Source organism: Puccinia triticina, chromosome 1A, assembly GCF_026914185.1.
Source record: "Puccinia triticina chromosome 1A, complete sequence".
NCBI lineage: Eukaryota > Fungi > Basidiomycota > Pucciniomycetes > Pucciniales > Pucciniaceae > Puccinia > Puccinia triticina.
Genome location: NC_070558.1, coordinates 9161476 through 9177653, shown reverse-complemented (window position 1 = coordinate 9177653; position 16178 = coordinate 9161476). Strand labels below are relative to the sequence as shown.

The 16178-nt window shown below is 45.1% G+C and overlaps 2 protein-coding genes across 2 annotated transcripts; both read right to left on the bottom strand.

Annotated features, from left to right (window-relative positions):
* Window positions 1-2583: 2583 nt before the first annotated feature.
* On the bottom strand, window positions 2584-3066 carry PtA15_1A1025 (uncharacterized protein; the record flags this gene model as incomplete). The annotated part of the gene is made up of 1 exon (XM_053165087.1): window positions 2584-3066. One exon carries the CDS (start codon window positions 3064-3066, stop codon window positions 2584-2586), a length of 483 nt encoding a protein of 160 aa, XP_053017238.1.
* A 3681-nt stretch (window positions 3067-6747) lies between these two features.
* PtA15_1A1024 (uncharacterized protein) lies at window positions 6748-10107 on the bottom strand (the record flags this gene model as incomplete). The annotated part of the gene is made up of 19 exons (XM_053165086.1): window positions 6748-6998; window positions 7071-7179; window positions 7245-7298; window positions 7374-7433; window positions 7502-7622; window positions 7694-7839; window positions 7920-7940; window positions 8009-8081; window positions 8163-8206; window positions 8286-8408; window positions 8491-8617; window positions 8691-8794; window positions 8889-9010; window positions 9075-9120; window positions 9293-9349; window positions 9416-9451; window positions 9518-9667; window positions 9759-9832; window positions 9909-10107. The coding sequence occupies 19 exons, from the start codon at window positions 10105-10107 to the stop codon at window positions 6748-6750; spliced, it is 1917 nt and encodes a 638-aa protein (XP_053017237.1).
* Between the last annotated feature and the right edge of the window lie 6071 nt (window positions 10108-16178).

Genomic DNA, 16178 nt, shown 5'->3' with positions numbered 1-16178 from the left:
TATAGGCACCTAAAGACATAGCCTTTGACCTGGTAATCCCCACTCATGATGTGGTTGGCCCATCAGAATAGGCTATTCTGATTGTAGTAGTGGTCTTTAAAATTGAAATCATAAAATCATAAGTGACTTTGGCTGGGACATGCTTACATAAGCTTACATAATCCCAGCCAAAGTCACCTATGATCTTATGTTTATGTTGTAAGATTTGAGATGACTACACTGGGGCGGTTGAGCCGCCCCAGAAACCTGTAGTGGGGCGCCCCTGTGACACAGCCATCTGGTGGTGACCCTGGGTCTATCCTAGGAACACTGCCCCAGGGACACCTCCAACAACCCACTTGGGTCTGTCCGAGCAGGCCCAGGGGCACTGGATATCCAACACAGGATATCTGGTAGTGGTTGAAGTGAATGAAATTGAGATTGAATTAAACCAGTCCATTAATGCAAAGTTATAGGCATAATATGGGCTAGGCTATTGATTCTTTGATTATTGACTCAAGCCAAGCTTAACAACTAAGCCTCTCCTTTGGAGATGCAAGCGTCTCCAAAGGAGAGGCTTACCTCCAATGTCACATCATTGGCCCTACAGGCTTGAGTTTTTCTTACAAAAAACAGTATTTTCTTTTGAAAACCATTTACAAAGTTTAGTTTGTGGTTTAAAGAAAGGGTCAGCCTTTCTGCACACCAAAGAAATACCACATGCACACCATTTTTGGAGTGCATACCCATGCACTCCCAAAAATTGGAGTGCTCAATCATGCACTACAAAAAAAATCAGTGCACACTCATTCACTCCAAAAAATTGGAGTACAAACTCCCGCACTCCCAAAAATTGGAGTGCACACCCAATCACTTGAAAAAAGTGGAGTGAAGCCATGTGAAATCAATACAGCCAGGATGTAAAAAAGAGAAGCTAAAAGAAGTGACCAACTTGAGCAATTACATCCTGGTGAGACTAATATTCAATAAGCTCACCAAAGTTTTGGTATGGTGTAGTTTTGCAGGATTCTTATTGTAGAATTGGGGGAATCACATCTTCTCTGCTCTTATCCAACTCACACAGGTCATAGAAAGTTCTTCTACACTTTTTAAAGCTCTTTGCAGTGGGTTTTTGGCCTTTTTTGCTTCTGAACGCTCTGTAGTGTAGCAGTAGTAGGGGTGACTTAACACTACAGGCAAAAGGGCTGCTGTTAGCACAGCTTTACTAACACCAAGTTGCCCTCAAGTGTAGTGTAGTATAGAATTTCTATGCTAGACTTGGTGGGCTTTACTAGAAGCCTACCATTAGTGAGAGTAAAGAGAAATCCACTACCAATCAGGCAGTGCATGAGTGTGCACACCAATTTTTTGAAGTGCATGAGTGTGCACTCCATTTTTTTGGAGTGCATGGGTGTGCACTCCAATTTCTTAGAGTGCACACTAATACCCAGCAAAAATGGTGTGCATGTGGTATTTCTTTGGTGTACATAAAGGCTGACCCCCCAAAAAAAAAACCGGGTAGCCAGACTTTTAGCCTGCTATCTCAGCTTTCATCCCTTGTTTTTTAGCTTGCTGCCCTTCATAGTTAATAGTCCAATCCACCTCCTGTGAACTGGTTCTGAAGGGGTCTTCCAGGCATTTTTGAGCTCAAAATGGGAAATTCCTTGAGCTTGCGCAGGCTCAAAGGTGGGGGGGGGGTATTGGTTGCAGAAATCCACCATATAACAACATTTACAGGATTTTTCTTGCCAGGGGGGATGCATATTGAGGAGTTTGAAATGGGTAAAAATAAGCTAAGAACCTGGGGATCTTAATGGTGCAAAAGGCACAGTGAGAAATAAAATTCTAGGGGGAGGTATCAATAGGGCAGGGTGACATCTCCCCTGCCATTTTTCTTGTTCCTGTAGGGCTAGACATGCCACTTTAGAGAAGTTTGGACTTAAGCCCACTCCTATTGCTGAAGTGCTCTTGAGAAAAGTGTTACATCAGCTTTATAATTTCTCTTGTTATAGCATTCTGATCCTTCTTAATGCTATGGCTAGGTTATGAAACTTCTGACTTTTTATCAAATCAATAAGCCTTTGACACTATGAAATAAATCATAAGTGCCCAAGTTATATGTATGTAACTGGTCAACACTTGCTTGGGTGAACAAAATATTCACTTTTCTACTCAGCTGTGTATGTTTATAAATAGTGATTCATTCTCCACTCCAAAAGAAAAACCAAGCAGCTGGAAAAGCAAAGCTTCCCCTCACCAATTTGAAGTACATTCAAGAAAAAGAAACCAGGAAGATGAAATGCAGCTGTCATAGCAGGTTGTGACAATCATCAGCTGAAAGCCTAATGGTGAGGTATCTAATCCAAACAGCCAAAGATTGCCATCTACTGGACCTATTCTAACCCATGTCTCCTTTTGTCTTGTATGTATGTAAATACATGTTGGTTGTCTGCTTGCAAACCAGAATGTCCATTGTAACAGTGTTTGTAGATTGTCCATTGCATCTTTTTATCGAAGAATTCCGGTGAAATCCAAGGAGGAGCATCAAGGGAAGGAAAGCCTTGAGGATTACAGAGTTTGGTTCCAAAATCATTATGATAAAATTCACTTCGGAGGCTGATACGGCGGCGGCGGGACTTGATGTGGGGAAGTGGGCGCGAACTGATGTGGGGGAGTGGGTGTGAACTGATGTGGGGGAGTGGGCGCAAACTGATGTGGGGGCGCATGCGCATACGGAGGTGGGGGCGCATGCGCATACTGAGGTGGGGGCGCATACGCATACGGATATGGGGGCGCACGCACATACGGATGTGGGGGCACAGGGGCGTTCGGATGCGGATGCGGGACTTTCTTGGCGAGCCGTGTCGCCGATTGAGCCTCCATGCCCTTGCCCGCCTTTTGGAGCCCTCTTCCTGTTGCTGCCAATCCCTTTCCGAAATATTTCCAAGCATGAAGGGCCAGTCGGCCTATCACCTTGAGCATTCCCGTGCCAGCTTTATAGACTATATATCCTGAAATAAAAACTCCCTTGGCAGCCACCGCACCTGTTTTTGCGGCCACGTGACCGGTCCCACGGATAACCGCCATGGCTGCTTGAAACGTTTTTCTTCCTAGGAAGGCCAGTCCTTTAACCGGCTTGACCACCAGGACAGAAACTGTGTGCTTAACTCCGTTTATTGTTTTTCTTTGAAGCCATGATAGTTTCTGACCAGCAGTTAATTTGTCGAAACGCTGCAATCCAGTTCCTGCATTTGCCAGTCCATTAGACGCAGCAATTAACCCTGAGCCTACTCTACCAAAACAACCGCGACGTCTGAGCGTAACGAGACTTCTTCTTGTGATACGACCATGGGGGCAATTTTCTTCTGTTGCTTTGTTGCCTGGGTTTGCAGTTTTGTCTTTGTGCGCCCTCATCGTAATTGCCTCCTGCGATTTTGAATTGCTCACCGAAGGAGCTCCTTTAAGACCTTCCGCTACTTTTTGACTACTTTTGAAACTTGCTTCGGGAACTTTTAGATCCTTTGCCGCGTTGAGGGGCTTGACTGATGATAACGCTTCGGGGGCCGTCATCAAGCTAGCTGTAGTGCGAGTGAAACCAGCCTGGATATTTTCTGTAAAAAGAGGAAGGAGGCAAAGCCATCTCCATGTCTTCATCTTCTGCAGTGGGGAGTTTGGACAGGCGATACCCGTGAATAGGACCTACTTCACCCAGGTTATGAGCTTTGGTATCTTGCGGTGCCCTGCTTTTACGAAAACTGATACGTGGAGATAAGGGAGACTAAAAATTTATCTGCTACCCAAAATCACAAAGGAAAGAAGTATAATAAGTTAAATGTTAACGAGTGCGATGTTGATTTTATCAAAGTTCTGATAAGTTGACGATTGGACCTCCTTGCGAGATACTGGTGAAGTGTAATTGATCTTTAGTCACTACGACAGAATGAACCACCAGGTTATGATATCGGAAGTGCCCAGCGATAAAGAATGAAGGGAATGGATTAATTTTGATGTGAATTGAGACGGAAAGTTGGATAGAAAACAGGGAGGAAGGTTGGTGGCTGGGTTGCGAAGTCGATATTCCGAGCTCTGATCATCATGGAAGCTTCGGTAGTTCGGGGCCAGGTGAGATCAGTGAAACGATTTCCATGTCTCCCTCCTCCTTCAAGGCAGCTTGACTGCTACCTGACTACGGGGAAAAATCATCGTAGGAGAAGTCCGTTTTCTTGTCCGATCTCTAACTCACCTCGAGGTTTTGAGTGAAGTCCATGAAACCTCGCCGACGACAAAACACAAGTAGCCTAAACCCCAGTCTTTATCTCATCACTGTTGACGGTTGATCTAGTGTCAGGGGCCCCATTGCTTGTTACACGAGCTAGTGGCGAAACATTTTTTCCAAAACGTGGAGCTCACTGCTCAGGCTAATTCATGGTGCCCCTGATTGATTGCCGGCAATAGAATCTCTACTTGAGAAGCTGCCTTTCATGTTAACAAACTTGGCCCATCTTCAAGGGATTTGCCTCCATGCCCAGCATCCAAGATTGAACCTTGTGCTGTACTATATGTAGTGCAACTAGGGATTTTGTAGAAAGTTGACACCCAGCAAAATGTAGGATATCCATCCTTAATTTCACTCTTCTCAAATTTGGGTTTCCTCAGACAAAATAAATACTACATTTCTATATATCACCACATCAGTGACTACAAAAAGCCCAATTATTCAAGGTAATACAAGAACCCAAGGGATTTGAACTGTAGTCGGCGAAAGTTACATTTTGGTTTACCCTACCCGTGTGAAATGGTCGAGCCGGTCCGGCCCATTGTTGGTGATTGTATATACCGTTGATTCCTGCAATAATCAGGTCCGAGTTAGGTTCTGGAATTTGCATGGAACAGCGCTCGTATGTCATTGGCTCCATTATCGGGGAATATTTGGTTTGGTCACCATTGTCGCTCGATTCCAATTCTTCACTTCGGGGACGTCCTGCTGAGCCGTACCGCTGTTTGAGCCTGCATACCGTGACCGGCTTTTTGGAAGCCTTCTCCGGCTGCCACCAATCCCTTGCCAAAGTATTTCCACAAATGAAGGGTCCCTCGACGCGCAAGCTTCAACGTCATAAACGCAGCTCTAACAGCGAATGCGGATATACCACCCACCACAGCTGCTACACCAATTACCAAACCACCTGCAACCACAACCGGCGCTGCAACAGTTGCGCCAACGCCGAGAGCTGCATATTTCAATCCGTTCGTCGTTTTTCTGCGAAGCCATAAGAATTTCTGACGAGGAGTTAGTTTGTCAAACCGATTTAATTTAACACCTGCATTCGCCAGTCCATTGGAGGCCGCAAGCAGTCCTGAGCCTAGCACACGGAAACAACCACGTCTAACGAGAACCAGACTTCTTTTATGTCGACCTCGGGAGCAGGCTTCGTTTGGATGTTCCACCGGTTTTTCGATTGTTTTTCCGGATGAGTTTTTGACTGATGTGATCGAGGTGCTTTCACCCGGTTTAAGGGTTAGATGTTCAACTGCCATTTTTTTACCATCCAACGCAAGGGCCTCCTTCGAACTAGTGAATATATTTCCACTTTTTTCCAATGGCTTTAATCCAGCTGTCCCCTGCGTCAAGGGTTTGATTGTTTGGGAAGTGAAATCTACAAGAGCGGCGTGTACATTATTCGTGCATAGCATTAGAAGGACAAGGCCTTTTCCGATGTTCATTCTTGAGGTTGATGTGATTCTCTGGAGGGAAAGCAGACAGGCAATATCCGCGAATCTATTTCAAACCACCCGGATGATGGGGTTTGATTTTCTTTGTAGCCAATTGCAAGAAAGTGGGAGGTCACAAAGCCAGGAAGCTACCAAATTTATTGGCTTCCCAACAATGTGAAAGAAATGCGTAAAACGGAAAATTCAATGAGTGGCAAATGTTATCAGAGTGATGAGGATAATCTGAAAATAAAAAGGAAAAAATGATGGTTGTAATGTGCTATCTTTCCAGGTAGTTGAAGCCTGAAGGAGCAAGTTGGACGGAAAAGTGGAATGAATGTGGGCTAGTTTCTGTTTGAAGACCAGTGTGTGGCATGGTCATGCTCCGAGGCCCGATCACTTATATAAAGCAGAGCTTGATCCAACACGGTGCCATCTTCCTCCTTGACAGCGGAGGATGTATTATTTCAGTAACCAAAGGTGTAACGAAGGACTACGAACTTGACTACGGAGTCGCTGGCGTCGCCAAGTTTCCCCTCATTTCAGTAATGAACTATTCCTTTTCTTTTGATTGAATTGTTGGTGTTGGATAAGAATCATCGAAGATATCACCTTTCCAGCATTTCCAGGATCATCTTCCTAATGCATACTTTTGAATATTCTTACCACCTAAATTTGGAATCTAGCCTCCGGAAAAGAGGGCAATGTGGAGCACATATCTCCTGCTGGAGGCTTGTTTTGTGAAGTTCTGTGAACACTCCACAGCAGCAAGGCACTCAGTGAAATTCAGTAAAAATCACAAAAAAACATACACACAAACTTTATACATCTATCATTCTATGCAGCTCAACTTTGAATACCCTTACATAGTTCCTTAAATACCTGAACAATTGCAATGAGAAACACAAGCTTGATAAATATCAAGTGTGTTACATTTAAGGACTTTTATTAGAAAGATCGCCAAGAAGGGTGGGATTGTACATATACAGGTGATGCCGTCGAGCTTGATACAATTGGAGGAAGAATGAATAAAATTAATGAAGGTTGCAAAAGTTTGTTTTATTTACCCGGCGGCTTCTGACACCAATCTAAAATGGACATTGATTTCTCTTGTTTCTTGCTACCAGAAGGATTATTGGCTTCTTCCGCCCTAGCTTTTTTAGCTGATGATGATGAACCGGTTGAAGACCTGCTCTGATCCTGCGTTTTCCTCTTGAGTTTTGATCCTGAGGAGGAATTGCTTGCTTGAACTCTTCCACTTGTCGTTCTTTTCCTCTCTTCGTCCAGCTCTCGTCTTCCTTCCTCGGAACCTATAGAAACAGTGACCAACAGTTTTCTTAACGTGAAGCAATCAAAATGGAAGGGGTGAATTAAAAACAAACTATTCCATAAACACAAATCAACGTGTTCATTTAATGTTTTCAAGTCATTTTTAATCATCTGGATATTGCAGATTGGACACTGCCATTTGCTATCTTGAGTGCCATCATCCTGTGCAAAGATAATCGTGAGAATTCGTTTTGATGGAGGAAACACGTGAGGGAGACTGAACTGACTGGTGGTTCGACAAGTTGGACATCCTTGTTACTGGTAGTCGGGTTGGCAATCCACTAAATATCAAGACCCAAACATAAAGAAATTGTAATCGTACAATGGAATTCAAGAAAGCTAGATCTTAGACAAACCCTTTGCAGTGAATTTTTGTTGCCGGGATCAGGGTCTTTTTGGTCCTGCAAATGCGAAACCTGATTAAAGATAGGACCTGCTTCAGTGTCCCTTCTATGTAAGACAACTTAGCGAACTCAAAGCTAACCTTAATCCCCAACAGTCTGATACTGATTTCTCGCGCACCATTGCAACCGGGTACCTTCTTTCCTTGGTCAAAAGACGCATGTCGACTTTCAATCTCGCGTTCAAGAAGTAGTTTGGCATGCCTGATAAATGCGGAGAAGTTAGAATTGCTCGGGAATATATTCACTTTGCTAGCTTGGGGAACCTGACGTACTTGTAAAGGTCTGCAGCTGATGATAACAACCTTTGACCAAGTATTGCAGGTGTGATGGAGCGACTCAGGACTTCAAACGTATCCAGCTTAACCTTCAGGGTTAAGGTACGGCCCGCAAACTGGAGTCGAGACAGATCTCCGGCCAACTTGATTGATGGAAGAAATAACCATTCGATATCAGATTGTGAACAAGCCGCCATCGTTTGGTATTGTAAATCTGTCTCACTTCTGTCGATAATTCTTTCAGCTAAATTCAGCAGATGTTGAAGGTCAGCAGTGAAGTTTTTCAAGAATAGTGGTAATGAGAGAACTCACTTTTTGAAAGAAGTCTTCTTTCTTTGATAAACTTTTAAAAGAAGTTTCGCACCCGACACTTTGCCGGTTTTCCCTTTTTTGTTTAACGAACAGGAGTCAAATGTGCATGTCCTTCCACTCGAACGACTGAGATCAGTTAGATGTGGTCACACACCTTTGGCTTGGCTTAATATCGGTTTGACCTAAGCCCAAGTAAGCCTTCCACGAGGAAACCGTAGGACCGATAGCAACTGAGCATGCGATTCAAGGGAAATACAGAGGGCAGATAGCTGCTGACCCTTAGTAGCGAGTCGAAGCTAACTTCAGACCTCATCAGAAGCAATTTAGCCCTCTGCTCCCAAATATCACCACACTTTTTCACCTGCAATACTTCTAGCCATCGTTCAGTCACTCGACCGATCTACAAGATGAAAACGCAAAACGGAAGGATGAGATGAGGGGGAAATTTGATTTACGGCAGGCTTTAGGATTTTCCTTCTTACCCCGGGCACTTTACGCACTGGTAAATCTTTCATAAACTTCATCGCCTCTTCCTTAGTCGATGGACACTCAAATTGACCGTTGGGCTTATTCAGATCTGCCGCAATTTTGGCGATCATCACATTTGGTCTGGAAAGCACAGCTTTTAATATGCATGATTTCTTTGCAGTTGTTTGACCCAGACTGAAATTTGGTCACTCACCCAATCCCGGCACTCACTGTGAGACCGGTGTCTTTCAAGACGTGCTGCCGCATACGTGAAGCAGCCTCGGCAGCTGACAGTTGATGATCACGGCAGTAAACAGTCTTGGACAAGCACAAATAATGGACCAAGACGAGTATTTTGATCAGTCACAGCTGCATACAAGAGTAAGAAAACAACGATTGACTCAAGACAGACTAGGTTCATGTAGCATTCATCCAATGAGTTGGGCGCAAGATTTGGGTCATACTGGCGAAGGATATTCATTATAGATTCCGAAGCAGCATTGTATTTTTTGAAATCAGGTTCCACAAATATTACTGCAAAGACGGTGTCAAGACAATGATGATAATTTTTGAGTGTGTGAAAGAAATGGACACTAACAATGTGGACACAATTTAGTAGCGATGTAACCGGCCATTGCGCTTCGCTAGTTGTGTTTGAAGAAGGAAAAGAGGAGACTGTGAGATAGAGACCTGGCGGAATCCCAAGCTCTGAGCAAGAAAGACGTACACAACCCTAAGAAAGATTAAGACAAAAGTTGAGATAGGCATGGGGTCGGGGGGAGCAGATTTTGCATGTATGATGAAGCAGACACGTACCCATTTTCGCGCCTCGTAACTGGCTGTTGTTAGGACGCCTGAACCGACGGCAAAGGCCTACAAAGGGTAAATTTTGTGAGGACGTGGCGTTCAGAGCAGCTTGTAAGGTGGGATGCGGCGCACTTTGCCTTTCAGAGTGGGATCGTACATTTCCTCAACCTGTTCACGATCTGTGATCAGGATAGTTTTTAATTGAAAGATGTCGGAGTATGTTAAGTGACTGACGGAGCAGAAGAATGCGTCTGCATCGACGCATACGATGGTTTGGTCTAATACGCGCGTCCGCTCCAGTGATTCAGCGATCTGATGTGCTTCTTGCTGCTCGAAATCTAAATTGCCTCTTCTCATAGCCAGTTGCTGGTCCAATTTGATACGCTAGATGACAGATCAGGGAGATATGTAAGGCGTCAGAATGGGTATTTTTGTGATCGTCATCGGGATGGGTGATGTGTGTTGTGGAAGATACCAGTTGTTCGATTTGTGCGGTCAGCCGTGCATCTTTGGCTTGTTCGTTCAAGAAGTACTTTGATCCTTTGGAGCCTGTTTTTGTCTTTCGTAGATTAGTTGTGATGCTTGTTCTGAAATATTTGGTGGGTGAAGCTGATTGAGAACTGACATTCGTAGATGATCTTGGCCACCTGATCGGGGTCTCTGAGCAGCCCGGCCTTGTTTGAGCTAGGTCCTTCCAAGCGACGTAGTAAACTTTCGGGGATGGCTGTCGCTGTGGGTTGAGGTTCTTGATGATCGTTATCCTGTTCGGTTGGGGTGGTTGTTTTGGGTTCCTGATGGTCTAGTGGTTGTTGTTTTTGGTTCATTGTCGGTTTTCAGTTGGTTCCACTTCTTCTTGAGTTCCATCTCGGATCTCGATGGATGCATACACCCAGCATCCGTGAGGCCCGGCCAATCATTTTGCTGCTGCCCTCATGAAATCGACATGGCTTTGAGTCGAGTCAGATCATGAACAGTTCGCACGACATCTGACTCGAATTGCTTCTTCTTTCAACAATCTGACCATCCTATTCCATCCGTTCCTTCCGTGATTTCTTTACAATGTTGCTGCGAATGTTTTGTTGAATTCGCGGTAAACTATGCAGGCAAGCCAGATTTTCAGGCAGCACTCAAATCAAGACAAGAGTAGGGGGATTCAAAATTGATCCAGGAAGCGTTCCAGGTCGGATTTTCCAGGAAAAAAAATCGACCTGGAACACTTCCTGCGGACCTGCGCTCCTTCTTCCTATGCCCTTCCAGGTCCTCCAGGACGACAGGAGATCAGGAAAAATATAAGCGCACAAAGACATAAATTCGAACTTTTTTCTTGAACACCGGTCCCCCGGCTCTTCCCCCTATCCTGTCTTTTTTCGGCACCCATCACCACATCTTTGCTAGCAAAAAAATTCATACAACACCATGCCACCTAAGAAGAAGAACAATCCTACCTCCGCAACGTCCGCAACACCGATCAGCACCGCGAGCCAACCCAAGAAGAAGAAGCCCCCTGTAGCGTGGGACAAAGATGGTGAGGATGGCCGAGATTCTAGCATTCGCATCCTCCTCGACTGGCTCGCTGTTGAAGGCAACTACGAACGATGGCGCGGCAATACCAAGACCGGGTCAACCAAGTCCGCCCTAGCAAATGAAATCTTAGCATTGATGGTCGAAGCTGGTATCACCCACCGAGACAACAAAGGAGTGCAAACCAAAATGCAAGAGCTTCAAAACTCCTACTCGAAAGCTAACGACTTCCTCCGCAATACGGGCTCTGGCCTCCAGGAGGATGACATAGCCAATGGAACAACTACCCTCAAAAGTATGTACATTTTTTTCTGAAAATCTCTCCTCCGCTGCAACTTACTGTTTAACACCTTTCAGTTGCTTTGACAAAGATCTGTAAATATTGGGACGAACTTAGTATCATCATGGGTACACGGACTGTCGCAACTCCTCTGCACACGGTCACATCGCATGACTTACCGGTACCGAACCTTCTGCGCAACGGCTCACCTGATAACGGTGATACCTCAGCCTTACAACAAGTGCCCAATGCAAATGTCGGCGCCAGCTCTGAGCCGAATGAAAATCTGACAGACGATGACGATGACGAGCAAGAAGAACCCAACACGGGCCGGACAACTTCCCCTGGTCCCACTGCTTCTGCCCGCCGCGGCAGCACAAAAAGGAAGGCCAGTGCCAAAAGTTAGTGAAAATTTCACTTGCCTTGGCTTCTATCATGTTTCTCGGACTGCCTAATAATTATGTGGCTTGGCTCTAGACCGCAACCCCCTTGGCTTGGAGAAGGTTCTAGCCGAATCTAACAATTATCGGCGTGACTGTTATGAAGCGCGCAAGAAACGCGATGAAGATAAAAGAGCATCAGAGAAGAAACGCATTAAGTTGGAAGCTTCACGTAACAAGGGGATGATGGAGATTGAAAAGAGGAGGGTCCGAGTTCTTGAAATGGAGGCTCAGATGAAGGCACGACGAACGGAGCTGGATGAGGTCCGCGAGCGTATTGCCATCATGAAGGAGCTAAGCGACTTGGGCCACTCCAAGAAAGAAATTGCGAAGTTCATGAAAGCACAGTTCAGCCAAGGCGAAGGCAGCAGCAATACCAAACCCTCCAACGATCAAACTCCTGGCAATGTTGGCTCCGAAGACGATTCCGATGACAGCTCGGACAGTTCAAGCAGTGATTCAAGTGAGGAATCAAGCAATGATTCAAACTAGTTCATCTTATTTGTTGCCCGAATCTTTTGTCTCTTTTGAATTCTCGCCATAATTTTTTCTTCGCACAACACACCTCCATATGCCCAACCAATTATCATGTCGTGAATTACATTTTTTTCCACCACTTGAGTATCCGGAGGGGGGTCTTTGTGAACACCTCAGAATCCCAACTCGGTTTTTATCGGTGCTCTGTCACAGTGTCTCAAACAGTTTAAGCCCAAAAACGGTACAGACTGAAACTGTACAGGATCTTGCCTCGGCTCCCAAGTCCGCTTGGGCTCGAGTTTGCCTATATCTGAGCATCATCCACAAGATACATATGTTCACTCGCCGGAATGCCAAAATCATTGCTCGACTTCGTTTGCTACAAGTTTAAGTTTGAAGAGACCGTTTTGCCAAGTAAACCCCGAAAGCGATCAAAGAAGAAGAATAAGAAGGAAGCAGTCAAATCTGGATCAACACCGCCTGCAAACAAGAAACAATCCGTTGATTCTGAACCACTCACGGCCGCAATCTCCATTCCAAAAGAAATCAATCATGCTCAGCTCGTTAATCAACCAGTGCCTAGCCTTGTTGAATCGTTAGAGTCTGATCTCCCAGAAGTCGATGTTTTGCTTGAGCGATCTTCGGCATTGGATGTCCCACCAGCTGGTGCCTCAAAAGAACCTGCGGTTAACCTGATGAAAGAAATGCAGGACGAACTCATGGCCCACGGGATTTCAATCGAGCCACAAGATGATAATTCTACAATCCACCCAGCTTTCCGACCTCGAAGTCATGGAAGATTGGATAGAATAGATCTTGAACATGATCTTGCGGAGTTAGAAAACGAGCTACATGCTGATGCAACTAATCCAAGTTAGTTTTCACTTTGGAGTTTGCAATGCCCACTTTCTTTATACGGCACTGTGCTGACATTAACCTCTCACAGATGATTTATGCTCCTTTTGTGACGAGTTATTACCCAAGAAACCATCAAAAATGCTTGTAGATTTAGCGAAGTATCTCAAAGGCCGTCCCGATGTCTGTCATAGGTTTTCACCTACAAACCCAAAGGCTTTGCATTTACCTGTGAGTGTCGTAATCTGCATGACATTCCAGCAGGTTTCTCACAGGTGCTTTCTCTTTAGTTTTCCGTTGTAGCCGATTACTGCCGCCGCCATCAGGATGAGATTTCCGTAATCCCAATGGGGCTGGAAAGAGGCTGGCCTGCACAGATTGATTTCTCAAATCTCCAAATGTGAGTTGAAGTCGAGTTCAAATTGAGAAATCTTTGTTATCTCCCACTGACAGTTTTTTAATAGCCGCTTGAAAACTATCAGCGGTCACCTATGGTCGGTAGCACATAAGCAAATTCCATCAGAGTTTTTAGATTACGCGTCAACTATTTGGAAAACTCTTGGTTCTACAAAATCTCAGAGTGTCTTCTATGACATTGATACCTTTAAGATTGAGCAGCCTGGATAGTAAGTTGCCCAGTGTGCAGTGCCAATTTATGAATTATATTACTGATCCACATGATTTCAGCTATGGGCCCCAGGGATTTGAGATCATATACCAAACACTACACAAAGAATTCCTTTGCTTGAATTTGGACTTAACCACTCAGATTGTGCATCCACTTGCTCCTGAGTATTTTTTGCGGAAGGTTTTAATTCCAGAAGCTGCACTTGGATTGATTGCGCAGGACTTTGATTTACCGATCTCACATCCCATTGTGCGAAAAACCCTGGATGACAGTAGAGATTTTGGACTGGCCATGTATCCTGATGATCAAGAATGATGTTTCATTATTGTGATGTAAAGCTAAAAGTATCACACTTATTGATTAATACCGCCCATCCTCCTCCCTAAATTCCCTTGCAAGTTTGAGAACCTCTTGTCGCCTTCTTTTGCCTGCAACAGTGCCTTTTTCTGCGGGGTTCCTATTTCCAAATTCGTCGTCAGGATCATCGGTTTCAGGTTCAAAGTCATCGAAATCTAAATCAGATCCTTTATTTAGATAATTATGCAGAATCGCACAGGCCTGTAAATGAAATTTTCAGTTTAATCTAACTAAGCAATCAATCTCGAACAAGAGAGACCAACCATGATCCAAGCTGTAGCACGAACCATGTCCTTTTTGCTGGCAATCCGTAAGCGCAAGCCTTTCAGGCTTTGAAATCGATTTTTTAATAATCCAATGCAATTTTCAATCCCAACCCTAACTCCCGAGAGGTGACGGTTGAAATTGTGCTGCTCATTGGTTAGTGGTTTGTTTTTCTTGCGTCTGAAGGCCGGGACAGTATTTGCTGTTGGTACAAAGGCTGAGTCGGCTAGAAGGTACTCCCCTTCCGCAAAAAAATCCGTGGGACACGTGTTGAGAGTGCAGTTGGACATGAGTCGTTGATCGTGAGAACATCCGGGCCATCCCGTGTAGACATAGATTATATTTTTGTTTTCATCGCAAACAAGCAGGGTGACGATCCCGTAAAAGCCTTTGCGATTGTAGTAATCCGGACCATCCTTCTCCGGGCAGGTAGACAGTACAACAAGCGTGCCATCGATTAGCCCAACACAACCATCAAAGCCTACTTCCTTGTAGCTTTCTTTGATAATTTTGCGTGCGGTATTGTTTGGCCAGGTGAGTAGTTGGGATTGGAGGGCTACTATGGCCATGATGCACCGGTTCGTATAGAGCTCGACGGTACCATCGCCAATTCGATAATAGGTTGCAATTATACCAACTGCCACACCATTTCCAAAGCATCCAAAGCGGTTGAGTGCGACCATCATCTGTTCGATTACCGGACGTTGAGGATGATTGGAGTTGTTATGGAAAACTGGGTTGCCTTCAATCTGTTGGCATAGATTGAAGAACGATGACCGAGACATACGAAAAAATTGCTTAAACCGATACTCTTGCATCCGATTTAGCAGAAAATGGTGTGCGTCCGGACCCTTCTCGATACGGTGACGACCTCCGAGATAGCGCTTGCCTTGGATCTGGCCAAGTGCTTTTGCCTTAGCTTCTAGGTCTGCGATTTCCATATCTTCGTCCTCACACTTATCGTCCTCGCAATCGGTATTGTATTCTGAGCTCGAGTTTTCTTCTTCGTGATCAGCTAATAGAAAATCTAATGCCTTGGCCGTTAGTTGGTCATTGATGGATTCCTCTAGGGTTGTGATCAAAAGCTTCCTACGAGAAGTCCGCACCATTCTGGTTGTTTTATTTGGTGAGGGTGAAGGAGCCGCAAGTGCTGATGTCTCAAGGCTCCGCACTTCATGTCTCATACAGGTTTTACAACAAAACCAAGTATTGGTTTCTCTCAGTCTCCTCGATCAAGTACCCTCTACCAAGGCCCCGGCTGAGATCACTTCCACTAGTGCTTTCCAAGCGCTCACATATGTATGTGACTGCATTCCCACTAGGAATAACATGATTCAAGACTCCGAATGAGAATGGCTTGCGCGGGGGAACACAATGGCGATGTCACAGAGAAAAGGTGGTGATGTACTATGGTTGCGTTGCAGATTTAAAAAACATCTTCTTCTCGAAATGGAAGCCGTCCCATTATGGGATGGAGTTGCTCCCAGTATCTGAAAAGCGAGCGAGCATATGCTGGCGCAAGTTGGTCAGCTAAAATGATGGTTCACGGGGTGGCAGTTAAGGGGCCTCACTTTGAACGGTGCCAATGGCAGTGTTGGGATCATTTGCCAGCCCAGAATGCTCGAGTAAGTCCGCAACATGCTGGTAGCCATGTTTGAGTTGATCTATCTTCATGGAAATACCTGGAACAAGGTTGGTCAGCGATCAGCTCAACAAGCAAGCAATAGAGGGCTCTCACCACGTGCAGTGCGATGAGTTATATCATGATGACTCATAACAGCCAGGATTTCAGCGCAGAGGTGATCCCTTACAGGTGTAGTACACCATCGAGCATAGTTGTTGTTCGCGGTGAGCCAATCCAGAAGGATTGTGATGCTGCTAGGTTGACCATTGATGCCATCGGTGTCCCAGGGAATTCCATGAAAAGATGAAGGCATTTCTTGGGGAGTTTTGGATCCGGAGTGTGTGAAAACTGTGACTTGAAAAGAATTTGCACCACTAGACGGTCTAATGGGATGCGCTTGTGGTTCTGGGGGGGGGGGGGAAAGGTTCAAGAAAGGGTTTTCCGTTCGG